Source organism: Homalodisca vitripennis, chromosome 1 (assembly GCF_021130785.1).
Source record: "Homalodisca vitripennis isolate AUS2020 chromosome 1, UT_GWSS_2.1, whole genome shotgun sequence".
In the NCBI taxonomy this organism is placed as follows: domain Eukaryota; kingdom Metazoa; phylum Arthropoda; class Insecta; order Hemiptera; family Cicadellidae; genus Homalodisca; species Homalodisca vitripennis.
Genome location: NC_060207.1, coordinates 127,715,285 through 127,733,345, shown reverse-complemented (window position 1 = coordinate 127,733,345; position 18,061 = coordinate 127,715,285). Strand labels below are relative to the sequence as shown.

The 18,061-nt window shown below is 34.0% G+C and overlaps 1 protein-coding gene across 1 annotated transcript in view; it reads left to right on the top strand.

The window, feature by feature from the left end:
- The window catches only part of LOC124371185 (eIF-2-alpha kinase GCN2-like), a 111,836-nt gene that overhangs the window by 53,909 nt on the left and 39,866 nt on the right, over nucleotides 1-18,061 (top strand). Inside the window, 3 exon segments of the mRNA XM_046829503.1 lie at nucleotides 3,857-3,886; nucleotides 7,222-7,374; nucleotides 9,939-10,136. Of these exon segments, the coding sequence (XP_046685459.1) occupies nucleotides 3,857-3,886; nucleotides 7,222-7,374; nucleotides 9,939-10,136 (381 nt within the window).

The following is an 18,061-nucleotide window of genomic DNA, read 5'->3' as shown; positions in this document are numbered from 1 at the left end:
CGTATAGATTTTGAATAACGCACTGGAATAGCGTCTAACTTCAAATTCAAATTAATTTTAAAACATAAATATTTCTCAATAACAATTATCTAAACTCAAAATATTAATTTTATCAAAACTATGACACTTGTTTTAAAGAGTGCTTCTACATTACAAAGATTTAATAATTAATTTTTTTATCTAGAAACATTGGCAATTCCTGAATATTATTTAACAAGAATTATTATCTTAATTTTAAAATGAGAAATAGGTGCCCTGGAAGTGACGACCTGACATTGAAGTACACATTGTTACTCCATGTTAGAGTAATTCAATTTAATTTACTTATTACTTAATAATCAATCACAAAATTTGCCAAAAAAAGTGTTCATTCAATGCTGCATTCACTATTATACCACAGCACCTTTATTCTCTCTTATTTCTATGTCTTATTTTATTATATAATTAACGTAGAATATTTGGTAAAATTAGTTTAAAAGTATAGCCAATGTTTCTTTATTATATTTATTTAATTTCTGAACGTGAACAAAGGCTCACCAAATATCACCGCCATTGTGGCTGCCATGGTTGCTAGAGGCTGTGGACAGATGATGTTGGTTGTTGTCAGCGTCACCCACGATGTTGGTTGGTTGCTCCGCTTCCGTCTCCTAGGCTGGTGACGTGATGAAGATGGCAAGATGGCGTCCTTTCTCGGCGTCCTTTCTCGGCTTGGCGTCTTCATGTGTAGATTCCTTCATCCAATTCCATCATCTCCTTGTTGCACTTTTTATACCAAAATTTTGCAAAATCCAACTTCAAAACACTTTTCCTAACCGTTAAAACTGTACTTGACACTGGATTACACTGTTTAAATAATTTTGATGTTCACGTGGTCACTTCGGCGTCGGGAAAACAATCAACTGTACAGTTAAATTGTCCCAAAGTTACGTGATAATCCCACCGCTGCCACCAAATCTGTAACGCGACCGATTTGGGGATTAATTGGTATCCGCTGCCACCACCGGATGATTCCGGAAAAAGAAATAAAGTTTGTGCAACAACGTTTGAATTTTAAAAACACTGTTTATTAAAGATTAATTTATAGAAATCACACAATTTACATTGGTTAAAAAGGGGAGAGCACTTCTGAATGATATAAAGTATTGAATTACATTATTGAAAGAATTTAGAAAATTTTATAATAGGGCGACAGAGAGTTACATGTCTACGAGTCTAAGGCCTGAACTAGACTAGCTTCCCAGCACACGCAGGTGCTGACTCTGCATTGTCAGCAGTCTTACTGCTGACCTCCTCAACAGTGCTGTACACTTTACAATTATTATGTCTTTAGTTAAATTTTACTAAATGAATGAAATTTGTATATAACCAAATAAAGCATAATTTCTTGAATTATTGTTAATATTGGGTTCGGGTCGTTACAGATCCTACCTAGATAATGTTGTGTGGAGAAGATGTTTGGTTTATGATGAGTGGGGAAACCATTCTGGTTTGTGTTCAAGCTTGGCATTTCTATCGGTACAGCCATGATCGATCAAGAAGTCCCTTCATCTGTTGCGCAATGGGTTAATATAAATTTTTAAACCAGTGAAGGCGTTAAACCGTTGGAAATTTTAACTTGTTTGCGGACACAGTTTGAGGACAGTAAACTGTCTCAGAATTTTGTGCTTACGTGGGCGAGAGAATTTAAGGGTAGACATGAGAATTTAGGAGTGGACAAGAGTGGGTTAACAACGAAAGTCATGATCAACGCCCAAAGACAAGGCTTGCAGATGACAATATTTGTGCTGTTCCAGAGCTTATTGAGCGTTATCCCCGGTTAACCATGGAAGACATTTCATAAAAAGTGCGTATCAGCTATAGAAGTGTTTAATCTATAATCACTGATCAACTCGATTTCAGAGCATTAGTGCTCGATAGGTTCCAAGGTTGTTGACTGAAAACAAAAAACAAGTCAAGTTGGAGATTGTTGGAAGGCTTCCGGATCAGTTTCAATGAGGAGGAAATACCGAAACTTCCAAATTGGTTGCAAAAGTGTGTAGATCACACAGGAGATGATCATATTGAAAAATATTAAAATAATAATAAGTGTATGAGGGTCATTTAAAAAGTAATGAGACATTTTCAACTGCTCAAAAAGGCTGAATTTATCCATATGAAACTTTGAGGACATAAAGTTGACAATGTTTGCAATGACATCTGATTAGCTTTTCAATCATATTTTGTAAAAATAGCCTCAAATTTACTCTGTTAACAAATTGTGGGTCTGCTTGAGAATTGCATCATGGAAGAGCAATGTACCGTGATCAGATTTTTAATCGTGGAAGGTAAAAAGGTTGTAAAATCCATAAAAGAATTTTAAAAGTGTACGGAGATAGTGTTGTTTGAATTGATCGAATGTTTACAAATGGGTAGAACAGTTTCACAGTGGCCATACAAAAGTTTCAGATGAAAAACGCAGTGGACAACCTGTTGAAGTTGGGACTCCCTTCCTTGAATCTCAGATTGATGCGTTAATTCGGGACAATAGGCGTATCACTTTTGAATTGAAAAGTATTAAAATAAACGCGAGTGTTGGAACTGTCCATAAAACTATTCACAACAAGCTGCAGTACAAGAAAACCTGCGAGATGAGTGCTCAGACAACTCACGGACGCTCATAAAGAAATCTGGCTTCAAATCAGTCAACAGTTGAAAAATCGATATTCAACTGAAGGAGAAGGAGAAGAATTGTAACGTGTGATGAATCATGGATCCATTACTATGAGCCAGAGTCAAAACTACAGAGCCATGAGTGGAAGCATACGACTTCTCCCACTCGCACAAAATTCAGAACCCAGCCATTTTCCAGTACATTCATGCTTATAGTATCTTGGGATTTTCAGGGGCCAATTTATTGTGATTTTCTTGAAGGCCAAAGAACAATCAACAGCAAATATTATAGTTACACGCTGGAAGACAAGGTAAGACCTTCCATTGAATAAAACGCTGCAGGCTTTTGACTGAACGTGTGATTGTGCTTCATAACAAGGCCCATCCACATACAGCACAGCTGACGTAAGAAAAACTTCCACGTAAGAAACTGGTGTGGGAGATCCTTCCACATCTCCCTACAGCCCTGACCTTGCCCCTTCAGACTTCCATCTGTTTGGATCCCTTAAAGAGGGTCTACGAGGGAAACATTTTCAATCCAATGAAGAGGTCAAATATCAGATATTTCGAGATCAACCCAAAGAATTTTATGTCGAGGGCATTTACAAATTTTCAGAATGATGGAACAAGTATATAAGTGATGCTTCTGACTATGTTGAAAAGTAACCATAGTTTTGTACTGATTGAATAAACCGTTTTTGAGCAGTAGTAATCTATCTCGTTACTTATTGAATGACTCTTGTACAAATTTATCAAATAAAGATTAAAAAATTATTGTTTATATTTTATTTACCCCCGTAATTAAAAATTTTTCTCTTATCTATGCTTGTTAACTTGGTGTTTATTATGTTTGAATTAACTTTAATTATTTTCTAATTATATCTTTGTGATCAAATTACTATTTTTATGAGATTTATATATTTTATTAGAATTAAAATATTTTTAAAACAACAATTAAATTTTGTGCACCATACTATGTTTTTCTTCTACATAAGTTTTTCTAATTGTATATAGACATTGAACAACCGTCAATTTTTATTGTCAAGTAACATGTAAAAGTTTTTGAAAATAAATCATTAGTAAATAGTAAATATTTCGGCTGTAGATATACTTGCAATCGAAATATAAAGCGTATGTTTTATGTTTGTTTCTAAAATTCAATTAATTTTAATAATAATTATTAAGTAATAAATATAATACTTCACAGGTCTGATCTATATGAGATGTCCTATTCAAGGTAAGTCTGATCTTCCTGTTGAATGATTCAGAGAACGTCTTTATGTTTTGTTGATTACCTGCTTGGTTTCTGTCTCCCCTTATAGTTCTAGTTTGAAGTGTTTAATGATGAAATAATAATGATATTTCAATACAAAAAAATATAAAGTGATTGCTATGATTACAAATTTACAATGTGTTGAATTTGAAGTCCAAAATATGCTCCTGCTAAAGTTTTGTGGCTGAGTATAAGCTAAGTATCTCCTGCTTAAACAAGTGTTTTATAATTAATATGTAGCTTGCTTTGCTTTTTTTGCTTCTAACAGGTAAACAAATGCATACACATATATATATATATATATATATATATATATATATATATATATATATATATATATATACAGGGGTGCTGAAAAGTCCCGGGACGGTCTAATAACTTTTGAACTAATTACAATATAAGAACCAAAATTTACATCAAGCTTTTGCTCATATAAAACTATTATTTTTTTATGTATTTCACCATGATATCCTGCTTATGGGGGACGTCCCGCTAGGGGTTGGTGAAAATTCTTAAATAGAAGCATAGGTCGAGTCGTACATCAAATTAAAGCTCTTTTAATTAGAAACATTTTGGCGAAAATCTGACGTAAAACAGTTGACGCATTACAAAATGGCGGACACTCAAAGATTATAAAATACAGAATTTTTCAAATGCAAACATTCTGGTTGTTAGAGAAAACTGAGAAAAATTAATAAAAATACATAAAATGTCAAGATCTATTGAAACATGAGTTCTTATTTACAATATTTAATAATACCACCTTTTTTATCTACTTCATAATTAGTATTGTGCACAGTGTCATAAATATAAAAAATTGTGAGGCCTTAGAAATATATTAATTATAATAAACTATTAATATATAAGTGTGGACTAGTGCACTTAATTAACAATCAGCATGTAATCATCAACACTGCTTGAAATTTATCACACATAGCACACAAATAAATAACAACTTTTATACGATCACTGTCTCTTTCGCTGTTATCCAACATTCAATTTGTGCGCAAAACATTCATAGATTATGCTATCACTATAGTGCTTGTCAATAGTTAACACTTACACACTTAACTTAACTAGTGTGTTAGAGCTGTTTATCAGTTTCCAATAACATTCAGTTGTTTGTGGAAACCCTAAAAATTGCTTGTAATTAAATGTTTGTATTATTCTTATTCAAAAGTATTAGTAATAATATAAATGGTATATCCAATTTAAAACTATTTTAACCTGGCATATTGTATCAGTTGGGTATTAAATTAGTTAATTTGGCTACTGTAGTATAAGGTTCAGGATATGTACATGCAGATTGGCAGTGAATAATCTACATTTGAATATATTTTTGTCTCAATACTTAGAATTAGAAAACATGCAATCAAATGTTGCAAACCAATTTTATCCTTGACCAAAAAATATAAATCTTCTTTGACTACTAATATTTTTGGTACATAAAATTGAAGGATGAAAATAGGTTTTTTTAGATTTTTGACATTTAAAATTATATTTTTATGCTTATGTAAAATCTCAGCACATTTTTAATCAACACTCTTTCCTAAATCCAGCACTACAGCTTTTACTTTCAAATTTTGTCCGATAGAATCAGAAACTTAGGAAAAATAAACATCCTTCAGCTGTATGTGTATGTAATTCAGAGATAATTCTTTTATCAACTGGTACTGCACCAAAAAGTAATACTAGTTCACCACTTTCCTGGATCTTGATAATGGATAATTTATGTAAACTTAATACAATATTCAATTTTCCTTCTACTAATTAGTGGTATACAAATTTCACTTGTATTTACGGAATGAAATGTTGTTCTTTTAAGATTGCTATGCAGTTAAAATGCTCAATAGTTGTGTAGTTATTACCATTTCTTCCTTAGAATGATCTTTTTGCTTGTTACTGCTTAAAATTTAATCTTTATGTTAAGCTGTTATAGAACTATTTAGTTTGAATATTTAGTTTCACTGATACTTAATACATGGATTCAACATAGTATGGTATTTTGAATTTTAGTTAAACTTAATCAGTTTGGTTTTAATTTTTATAAAGATACCAGTATATTATCAGTTTTTTGTAGAACAATGTTTTTTTGATAACATGAAGAAATAGAATATTTAGTATTGATTTTCAAAAGTAGTGAAAGCTACATTTTTGTATAAAACCACTATCATTACTTGTTTGTTTATATGACATACTTGTAAATTATAAACTTCTTCTTGAACGTAACCGTTGTAAATGTGGTCACAGGCATTGTTTATGAAACTAGTTTATAGTTTCTGTTCCATTCTGTTTCCTTGCATGTCAAATCTGTAATGTAATAGCTTCCAAGCTACATATTTCATATGTATGAAACTATATGATTAATAGATATAAACATCTGTTACTTTTTAAAATCCTGACAAAACTAATTTCTTTTTAAAACTAAACAAAACAGAAAGAGAAATATTTTTATTTTCCATTCTATGATAACTTAAACCAACCAACAAAAAATTTTTTTTGATTGATTATAAAACCAACCAGCACACATTTTTGGAATTGATTATAGACAAAAACCTTACCTAGGACAAACATGTTGACCATGTCATGCAACAAAATTACCTCAGGAATTTATGCCTTCTACAGATGATAAAAAATGTATCCAAAAGAAACTTTAAGCTATCCCTTTTGGAATTAGATACATCTAGGGAAACATCATAGGTAACATCTAGGGAACATTTTGGCAGAATATTAATCTTATTTGAATTAAGCTTATTCTGCATCTGTTAGGTGCCATTTTAAGAAACAAAGAATGATTACTTTTAATACACTTTGTACTTTAAACAATTTGAGCAGTCAATCATTTATACCAGAGTTTAACATTTCTCGAAAAATTTCACACTTATAATACCAGAAACAGATGGAATATTGCAATTTCTAATCAGTATTTAGAATATTTTGTAAAAGAAACAGAAGCAAATTTTGTAAATTGCCAGAATTTAAAGAAATTAAAAGAGTTAAAAACAATTTAAGATAACTTTAAAATATTATCTAATTGACACACTTCAAATGAGTTCTTTAGTATATAATAATCTTAAACAGATGTATTGAGATTTTAAAATACGATTTAACATTATGTAAGTTTTAATTGAGGACTTGGCACATTAAGATAAACATGTTATGTTAACTACAATATATTTCTATGCATGTATTATATATATATTTTTTTAAACTAGCCTCTAAGAAAAGAACTTGACACAATTCTTGTATTGATTTGTAAGTTGAAATTGACAGTAGTAATATTGATATACAAATTGTAGGCCAGGTTCGAGTGAGACAACAACTAATGGAGACACGGGAGATACGCAGGGGGTCACCAGTTCCACACCAGAGAGCAGATCTGAGAGTGTGACGAGTGCTACCCAGCAGTTCATGTACATTCAGATGGAGTTCTGCGAGAAATCTACTCTCAGGTAATTTTGATGTTCCATTTGTAGGCAGGTTCAAGTGAGCCAACTAATGGATATATGGGAGATATGCAGAGGTTCACCAGTTCCACACCAGAGAGCAGAGCTGAGAATGGGACTAGTACTACCCACAGTTCTTGTACATTCAGATGGAGTTGTACGAGAAATCTACTCAGGAAATGTAGAAGTACAAACTGTAAACCAGATTCGAGTGAGACAATAACTAATGGAGACATAGGAGATATGCAGGGGTTCACCACCAGAGAGCAGGGCTGTGAGTGTGACAAATGTTACCCACAGTTCTTTTACATTCAGATGGAGTTGTACGAGAAATCTACTCTTAGGTACTGTTGACTTACAAACTGAAAACCAGATTCAAATGAGACAATAACTTAATGGAGACATGGGATAGATGCAGGGGTTTACCGGTTCCACACCAGAGAGCAGGGCTGAGAGTGTGACTAGTGCTACCCACAGTTCTTTTACTTTCAGATGGAGTTGTACGAGAAATATACTCTCAGGTAATCTTGGTATATAATCTGTAGATTGAGGTCGAGTGAGACAACTAATGGAGATATGGGAGATATGCAATGGGTCACTAGTTCCACACCAGAGAGCAGGGATGAGAGTGCAACGAGTGCTACCCAGCAATTTATGTATATTGCGATGGAGTTCTGCAAGAAACCTACTTGCGCGTAACATTGATATACGAGGTCTGTTCAAAAAGTATCCGACTGCCGACCAGTAGGCGGCCGCGGAGTAACCGATCGGCTCGAACCGGTTATTGGAGGGGAGGGGGGAAGTTACTCCTTCCCATATTAGGCATTAAATACTCACTCAGTGAGTCACAGCGCTCTGTTCCGTACAGTACTGCCGTGTGTGTGTGTCGCATTTCAATATGACTGAACGTGTTGAGCAGCGCATTTCCATTAAATTTTTCCAAAAATTTGGCCATTCAGCATCAGAGAAGATTACCATGATTTGGAAAGTTTATGGTGACGTGTCTATGGGCAATACACAAATAAGAGAGTGGTTTAGGGGGTTTAAAATTGCCGCATATCAGTGGAGAGTGATGACCGATCTGGCAGGCCTTCAAAATGTTGAACGTGTTCGTGCAGCAATTAATGAAAACCGTCGATTGACTGTCTTAGAGCTGGAAAAAGATTTAGGAATACCAAAATCGTCAGTTTGTAACATTTTACACAAAGATTTAAAAATGAACCGTGTTTCGGCAAAATTTGTTCCTTGGCTGCTGACAGAACACCAAAAGAACTGTCGACTTTATATCGCACAAGACAATCTGGATTTGATAAAAAGTGACCCAGTGCTATTTAAAAAAGTTATTACTGGTGATGAGTGATGGTTCACTGAGTCATAGGTTTATGGCTACGACCCTGAAACAAAGGCTCAATCTTCACAGTGGAAACCTCGCGAAGAGCAACAGCCGAAAAAAGCAAGACAAAGTCGAAGCAATGTCAAGACAATGCTGACAGTTTTTTTTACCAGGACGGCGTTGAATCTGCTCCAAGAGGCCAGACAGTAAATAAGGAGTATTATCTTGAGGTTCTAAGGCGGCTACGAGATGCAGTGCGAAGGAAACAACCTGAACTGTGGACAAGCCGTGACTGGATCCTGCACCACGACAACGTGCCAGCTTATTCCTCAAATCTTATTCAGCGTTTTTTGGTAAAACACAACATCAACCAACTACGACAGCCTCCCTACAGTCCTGACATAGCTCCTTGTGACTTCTGGCCATTTCCAAAATTAAAAACTCCTTTGAAAGGAAAAAGATTTGACGATGTTGAAAAAATAAAATGCGACGAAGGACCTGTTAGCCAATCCGCAAAATGAATGAAAGGAGTGTTTCTGGAAGTGGGAGGAGCGTTGGAATAAGGTAGTGGCTTGTGGAGGGGAGTACTTTGAAGGGGACCAGATTGCTGTTGCCGCTGAGTAACGTCAGTTCATGCCAGACGTCAAGGTCGGATACTTTTTGGACACACCTCGTACAATCTGTAGACCAGGGTCAAACGAGATAAAGAGGACATTGGAGATATGGAAAAAAATACATATTGCTGTAATATTTGAATATATTTTTTAATGTTTATAATGTGAAATAAAAGATAGGCCACGCTGTGAAAGGAATCAAGAATTGTTTAGTGCATTACCTGTAAATCTTTTTTGTGAGACTTACATTGGATTCATGCACAGTGGCATAGTCAACAAACTATATATATAGTTTAACTATATGTATGTATTTAACTATATGTATAGTAAAATTTATATATATATATATATATATATATATATATATTTATATGTATAGTAAAATTAATCAGTAGTTATTAAATTTTTCTATGACCTCAACTGGTTTTAACATGCATTAAACCATGTTTTTATATTTCACAAAATACTGTATATTTATATTACAAAGAAAATATTAACATTTTGAATGCTGTCCTTAAAGTAAAAGACCCATTTTACTAAGTAGAAAACATTTGATATAACGTAAGAACCTATTTTAGTTGATTTATTCAGTTCAGGGGTCAACCTTATGTGTTTGATCTTAGGACTGCCATCGACAATGGCCTCTACTTGGAGGAGAAGCGGGTGTGGAGACTATTGCGGGAGATAGTGGAGGGGCTCAGCCACATCCACCAGCAAGGCATCATCCACCGTGACCTCAAACCGGTCAACATCTTCATTGACAGTGAGGACCATGTCAAGATAGGAGACTTTGGCCTCGCCACCACCAACATTCTTCACAAGTGAGGCTCTTTCAGTTCTCTGGTTCCCTTTCTATGTGTACATCAGCTGATCCGTATTAGAGAAGTTGAATCTTTGTATTTTTTAAATTACATTTAAGTTAACTATACAAATAATGTAACTAGTAAATTATATGTACATAGAGAAATAAGTCTATTAAAAACATCTAAATAAAAGAAACCTAATATTCTGAAAATAATAAAAACAAAATACGTTTCTATACATGTATAAAAAAGGAATATGTTGCACAAATTTAAGAAAATTATGCTGCTACAATTGAATACAAGCCATTGAAAGATCTAAATTACTCATTTATGCCAATAGGCCAAAATTATTTGCATTCAAGAAACTAATTTAGGTACCAAACATCACCTAAATTTAACTGGTTATGACACTTTGTTATGATTACTGTTGAGAAATATCTTGCGGTAGTGTAGCGATTCTGACAGACGCCTCTTTTAAACTTAAAGAGTCTTAAACATTGGTCACTATAAGTCAGTCTTCAGGCTGTCACTATAAATGTTGATCTTTCCCTTAAATTGATAATTTGCTTCACATATATACCACCTCTGCTTTATGTGCTGGCCCTGGATGATCTGTGGGACGGCCGGACCATGGTTCATCTTCAAAGAATTCACAGCCATTTTAAAATTTGTTAAACCAGACAAAAACATTTGACTGGCTCATACAATTATCTTCAAAGGCTGTTTTTAATATTTTGTTAGTCTTAAAAGCTGATTTCCCGGTTTTTAAAAACAAAATTTCACACAAACTCGTTGCTCCGTTTTTACGTCTATTTTCACGCAGAAAGAATCCGGCAACAAGCACTAACAGACCTGCTCTCAACCAGCTGCCACAACAAACTGAATAAAGAAAACATAGTTTCCTGTCAGAGGGCGTTCAAGGACAAGGCAATGACTCACTCCCCTCTTTCTGTGTACCTGATTGCCAAACTAGCAAGCAGTAGCGGATCCATTCTTAAAACTTTCCGATCACACCTCGTATATTCCATATTGAAAAAAATATTAGTACAGTACACTGATGATGGAATACATGTAAGTAAACTATTGTAATGAATAAAAATTTTAATTTTGATATTCCTTCACATTTATATTAAATAATTTACTTAACCCTGGACCTGGCTTTAGGTGATTTTCAGTACATTACTATAGTTTAATATAAACTCCCGCATTAACTTTAAGTTTAGTGTGTTAAAAAAATAGTGTCAATAAAAATATGAAGGTCCAAAATGTATTAAAAATGCTAAACACCCTGTAAATATGTAATAGTTTTCAACAGTAAATTATAAATTTGACTTAATTTTGAAATTTTATTTTTTGTAATAGCAGTATTAGCAATGTTTCTTGCCACAGAAAAAATGTTAGTTGCATAAAAGCTTAATAACCTTCATCTTGTCCTTCTATTTGTGTATACCCCTTCATAATGTTTTTTCCAAAAAAAAATCCTAATTAATAGAGTTTTATAAACAAAATTACATATTTTCGGATTTTGATTATTTAAAAATTATATGTTCTAAATTAACCTACATTTTTTTTATTCAGAGATAGTTTAGAAGGGAGATATATGTTATACGTATAAATATAGATATATTTTATATGTATAAATATAGATATATTTTATATGTATAAATATAGATATATTTTATATGTATAAATATAATGTTATCTATTAATTTCTTTATGAAGCCAATAATGTTTCTAGAAAGCAATCTTTTATTTAAACATACTTTTTCAAATTAATAAGTTAATATTTACATATGTTATTTTCTAACCAAAATAGGTAATTAACACTTATTTGAATTTTTTGTATATTTATTATTTGTAATAGCAATTTTGTAAAATTAACCCTCAAGCTGGCAGTTGAAATGTCCTCAAGTGGCAGGCCATTTTGAGGCGTTTTGGAGTAGTATCGGTTTTTAATTTTTTTTAAATATAATATGATTATAAACCTATATGTTTTATATATCATTTTTATCACAAGGAAATGTACTTTTTAGTAATTCAAATGAAAACCCCAAAATATTAAAAATTTATCACTCTTTTACTAAGTTTATTAAAAAAAAAATCAAAACAATTTATGTAAAAGAGGTGGGGGTGCACCTATAAAAGACATATTGTGTGAAAAAAAAATATTTCCAAAATACCCAAAATGTTGAAAATTTTATAGTTTTAGAAAATGTATAGTTTACTACATTTTTTTTTATTAAAACAATTATGAAATACTCTAAACTGAAGAAAGTACAAAACGGCTAAATTTGTTGCTATGGATACGACTGTGTTATAAAATTCATCAAAACCTTATTTATTACTCGAAAAATTCATAAAATACACTAAAATGTAGAACAAAACATGCTGTACAAAATAAAAATATTAATTGAATAAAAACATACAAAATAAATAAATAGATTGAGGGGTCTGGCAATTGTATGGTAGTGCCAGAAGGACCCGGTATCGGTGAAAGTCTCGATAGGCCTACTTCACTTGCAGCCTCTGTTAGGCCTATGCCTGTTCCCAATGGTCTAGGGCATCGAGAGTCATCACTCTCAAAATCATCTTCTGGTATCACTACTGCCAGAAGAAAAATCCATTACACTGTCAATATCATCACCGTCATGCTGCCTGTCAGACTCGTGTTCACTGTCTGAATCTAAATTAGCTACGAGTTCTCACAGATCAGAGGATTTGTCTGCTAAGTTTTCAGACATTTCTAGGTTATGCAGAGCCTATAAAAATAAATAAAGAAGCTTTATATCATGATCATCGCATATGAAAATGATCCTAAAGCTAACTAAAACTATCACAACACTGCACTTAGCCTAGATTACAAAGGCTCACTAATATCTTTTTTTAACATATATTTTTCTTCATAACATCACAAAATAAACTGATAAAACACAATCTACGAGAATTTATACGCATAAAAAAGTCAAGTCAAAAGTCAAAAGTTCTTTATTAACATATACATTGAGTACAGTTTTGGCGTCAAAAAATCATACACTTAATTAATTAAACATTGTATAATCAAAAGGTTACAAAAAGATACAGAGTCAATGAGATAAAATAGTTAAGTTACATTGGATATTTGATGTAGTCAGAAAGGTCAAGCATTGAAAAATTCCTCTAGAGTATAAAATGATTTCTGTAGCAGCCAGGTCTTGAGTGATCTCTTAAAGTTCTTGTCTTCTCTATTTCTCTTCAGTTCTTCCGGGAGTTGGTTGAAAAATTTGCTTCCCATGTAGGTAGGTTTCTTTTCAAAGAGGGTCAGGTGATGTGTAGGTAGGGCATAGTCATAGGCGTTCCTAGTGTTATAGTTGTGATTGTTACCTAGGTGTTCAGGTTTCTGAGTTATTGTGTAGCAGATGGCCTCACAGATGTAGAGTGAGACCACTGTCAAGATTTTAAGTTCTCCAAAAGCTTGACGGCATGACTCGAGAGAAGTCAGTCCTGCTAGTATTCGGATAGCTTTTTTTTGTAGAACTAGAACACGGTCCCTGTTTCTTGCTGAGGAGTTGCCCCATGCTAGTAATCCATACCTCAGATGGGACTCAACTAGAGAGAAGTAAGCTGTTCTTGTAGTTTCATGGTTACAAGAACTTTTTACTCTTTTAAGAGCATAAATACTAGAGTTAAGCTTACTACAGAGATTGTCAATATGTGGATTCCAAGATAGCTTGTCGTCTATTGTAATACCAAGATACTTTGCTTCATTATCTTGAGTTATTTCTGGTAGACCATAGTAGTCATTTGTTCTACGGCCTTTCCATATAAGTTGCTGAGTTTTGTTCTCATTAAGGACAAGATTATTGTGTTGGCAATATTGTTTTGTCATATTTAGAGCTATAAAAGAGTCCAGTTCGAGGGATATTGTGTCTTTTTTTGCAATAAGAAGGGCTGTGTCATCTGCATAAAGCATTGCTTGGGCCCAGTCAAGAAGATAGCTTGGAAGATCATTTGTCATTAGAATAAAAAGCACTGGTCCCAATATCGATCCCTGAGGGACGCCTCTAGTGATTGGGAGTAGGGTCGAATTTGCTTTATGGGATGTGTTGTTGTTGGTCGTATAAGGCACTTCAACTAGTTGTTGTCGATCCTTCAGGTAGCTAGCAAGCCAGTTTTGTGATGCTCCCCTAATGCCCATGTTCTCTACTTTTTGGAGAAGTAGAGAGTGGTTTAGGCAATCAAAGGCCTTACTAAAATCCAACAGCATGGCAGTCACAGTCGCACCTTCTTCAAGTTGGTCAATGATGAATTCTGACAGTTGTACTATTGCCGTAGTTGTGGATTTACCACGGAGGAAGCCATGCTGCTGGGTCGTCAAGATGTTGTGAGTAGTCAGGTGTGTTATAAGTTGGCTTAGTACAATCTTTTCCACTACTTTGGATAATGTTGGGAGAATTGATATTGGTCTATAGTTTTCCACTGATGTTACGCTACCTTTTTTGTGTTTAGGAAAAACTTTTGCAAGTTTGAGTTTCGTTGGAAAAATGCCTTGTGAAAACGAGAGGTTGATTATGTGACATAAAGGACTCACTATTTCATCCTTGCAGTGTTTCAGTAGTGTGGAGTTGAGTTCATCGACTCCTGCTGACGGTTTTGATTTCAGTGATGTGAGTGTGTGGGATACTTCTTCTGGTGTAGTTGGATGAAGGATGAAGTCAGGTATTTTGCCATAGTCTTTGCATGATGGTAAGTGATTGTTTATGGCTTGGCCAGCATTGTAGAGAGTTATGTCAGCTATTTTTGTAAAATAATGGTTGAAATGCTCTGCTATTTTGTTGGGATTGTCAGTTTGTTTTCCATTGATTTCAAGTTTTAATGATTCGTCCTTTCTAATATCTTTGCATCTTTCATAGTTAATGACCTGCCAAATAGCCCTTTGTTTGTTGTTCGAGTTGTCAATGAAATCTGAAGTATACTTTTTTCTTAATTTTTTCAGATAGAGGTCATAGTCCCTCTTTCTGGCAGCAGTTTCTATTTTATGTTCTTCAAAACCAGTTGTCCTTTCCATTTCCAGAGCTTTGAGGAAGCATTTTCTTAATCTCTCAGATTCTTCATTGGTTGCCTTAAATCTTGAGTTTCTTTTTAGACGGGATTTTTTATGAGGGCATGTTAGATTGAGGATTTGTAAAAGGATTTCATGAAATTGATCATACGATTCTTCTGTGGAAGGGGTATCGTAGACATTTTCCCATGTCTCTAAATTAAGTAGGTATTTAAAATAATCCATGTTTTCCCTTGAGAAGTGTCTATTAGATAAAATGGGCAGAGGTATTTTTTTATTTGTAGTAATTACAGTACAGAGCTGAGCTATGTGGTCTGATAGGCCAGTGACAATTAAGTCAGTGTCAATTTTACGCTCGTCAAGGTTCGAACAAACAAAGTCAATTGATGATTTGGTGTGTGGAGTGACTCTAGTTGGTGGAAGATCTATCCTATTGATGTTATGACTGGCCAACATGTCTTTTAACTTTCTGTTTTTGTAGTCATGATTTAGCCCATCAACGTTGATATCACCCATGATAATTGTGGGGCACTTCCAGGTAGGGATGAGGTCTAACGTGCTAGACAGGATTTCAAGGGCATTGTCAAGATTTCCACTTGGTGGTCTGTAGACACCAATTATGTAGATTGTCGTTTTGCCAATTTTCATGTTTACTACGTGAGTTTCACACGTAAGTTCACTCGCAAGGTCAGTTGTAAAATTGTATATTTCGTTTCTCAGCCCTTCACTAGCAAAAATTGCTACTCCTCCTTTTCTGCAATTTTGACGACAGAAATCTCCTATTAAGTTGAAGCCTGGAAGTCTTAGTACTTGATAGCTGTGACTCTTTCAGCCTATGCTCAGTTAAGATAACCAAGTCAGGTAAATGGAGCTCTAGGACATGTGTTAGTCTGTTTATTTTCCCTCCTAGGCAGTCAATGTTTTGATGAAAAATCTTCAGTCGGTGTCCTTGATTAGTGGAGCTGTGTTTTGCTATGGTTTTGTTTTCATTAGGTGCTCTGTCTGTATTGTGGTGGAAAGTTGTAGAGGGGGGTTTATTTTGTTTGCCGGATTTTGTTCCCTTCCTGTCCATTGTTTTGCAACAGCAGTTTAGGTTTTGGGCCTTCGCTTCTCTCTCAACCCTAAAAAATAGTTGTCTCCACCTGTCATGTCATTAGTATTCAGTTTTTTTGTTGAGGTGGTTTGGCTGCCTCCACCTGTCATGGCGTTAGTATTCAGTTTTTTTGTTGAGGTGGTTTGACTGTCTCCACCTGTCATGGTGTTAGTATTCAGTTTTTTTGTTGAGGTGGTTTGACTGTCTCCACCTGTCATGAAATTGTAATTCAGTTTTTTTGTTGAGGTGGTTTGACTGTCTCCACCTGTCATGAAATTGTAATTCAGTTTTTTTGTTGAGGTGGTTTGACTGCCTCCACCTGTCATGAAATTAGAAAAAACACACTTATTACAAAAACACTTATTTCATGTAATAAACTTACGTTTTAGATGGTCAAGAATAATGCGACCGGGTACCAATACAACAACAATGGCCGACTGTTTACAAACAACTCTCGTTTTCAATACATCATAGTTACATCATGGCTACTAACAAAACAAAACAAAATACATCGATCAAATCAGCAACTATTTCTGATTTCAGTGGTATATGAAGCATGGCAGTTTAGTTCGTGTATTGATTATAACAAATGTCAAACGGACACATGTCAAATCGACTGATTTTCAAGCGACTGCCACTACAGAAACATTAATTTCAACTGATAATCAGGCGACTGCCAGTTGTAGAGTTAAAATATATATAAATTTACAACAAACACTCCAATAATATACTTTTTATTTCTTTTTATTCTTTTTTCTTCTTTGTGCTCACAGAAGACTTTTTTCAGTTATGTGGGTTTGATGATGTGTTACTTGAGCACAAAAAGTCTTACAGAAATAAAAAAGTGTACTATTGGAGTGTTTGTTTTAAATTTATAAATAATTCCGATAAGAACAGAGCTTCTAGAATGTATTAATATATATATATACTTTTTATTCTGGAAATCTTAGAATAACTCATTTTAAAGAAGACTGAAATAAAAAAATAATATTTTAACTTGCAATCTCTTAAATATCTTTTGTATTATTATGGAGGCGTTATAAGAGCCTCTCAACATAACAAATTGTGCATGCTTTGCATTCGCCAGGACATCACCGCAGGTTTGGACACGAAACGAACCTCAAAACTGCGCCAAGTCAAGGTAAGTTTCAAGCTGAAATATAAAATGCTCAGTACTGATTGTTAAGTTCCATTATATTAATTTATAATTAAACACATGTTGGCTTGGTATTATACGTACCACAAAATTGTTTCTAGGTAATTTCCACAACAAATTAATTTGCTATCCTCTAGTTCGTCCAAACTTCTAATAGAAGCAAAACATTAAATGAATAAAAAATAAATTAACACAAATAAATAAATAAAATTAAAACAACTCTTTAAAACTATAACGTGTGTCTCTCTCCCAACCATCTTCTCTCTGAGGCTTTCCTCATTCAACCCAATCTGCACTAAACAGCCGTATTCGGATTTGTGAAGAACCTTTCAAACAAAAATCATCTAAATTTCGATAGTGTTGGTGTTGAAAGTAGGTTCTTTCTATTTTTTACAACATGTCGGGTGTTTGTTTCATGTGTCAGGAAATGCTTGGAAAGGGAACAGGAACAGCGAACAAACACAGAATTCAGATGCTAATAAAAGTGAGTCAGCAACATGGGTTTTGAAGAGAACATGATGTTTTTGTGCAACTTAAACATAGTGACCGTATTTGATGCATCCAGGAAGAAATAAACTGTTGGAAGTAATTCGAAAGCATTTGTTCAGCGGGGAGGAGATGTTCAATTTGCTCAACCATCGTCTTCACATGGGGGA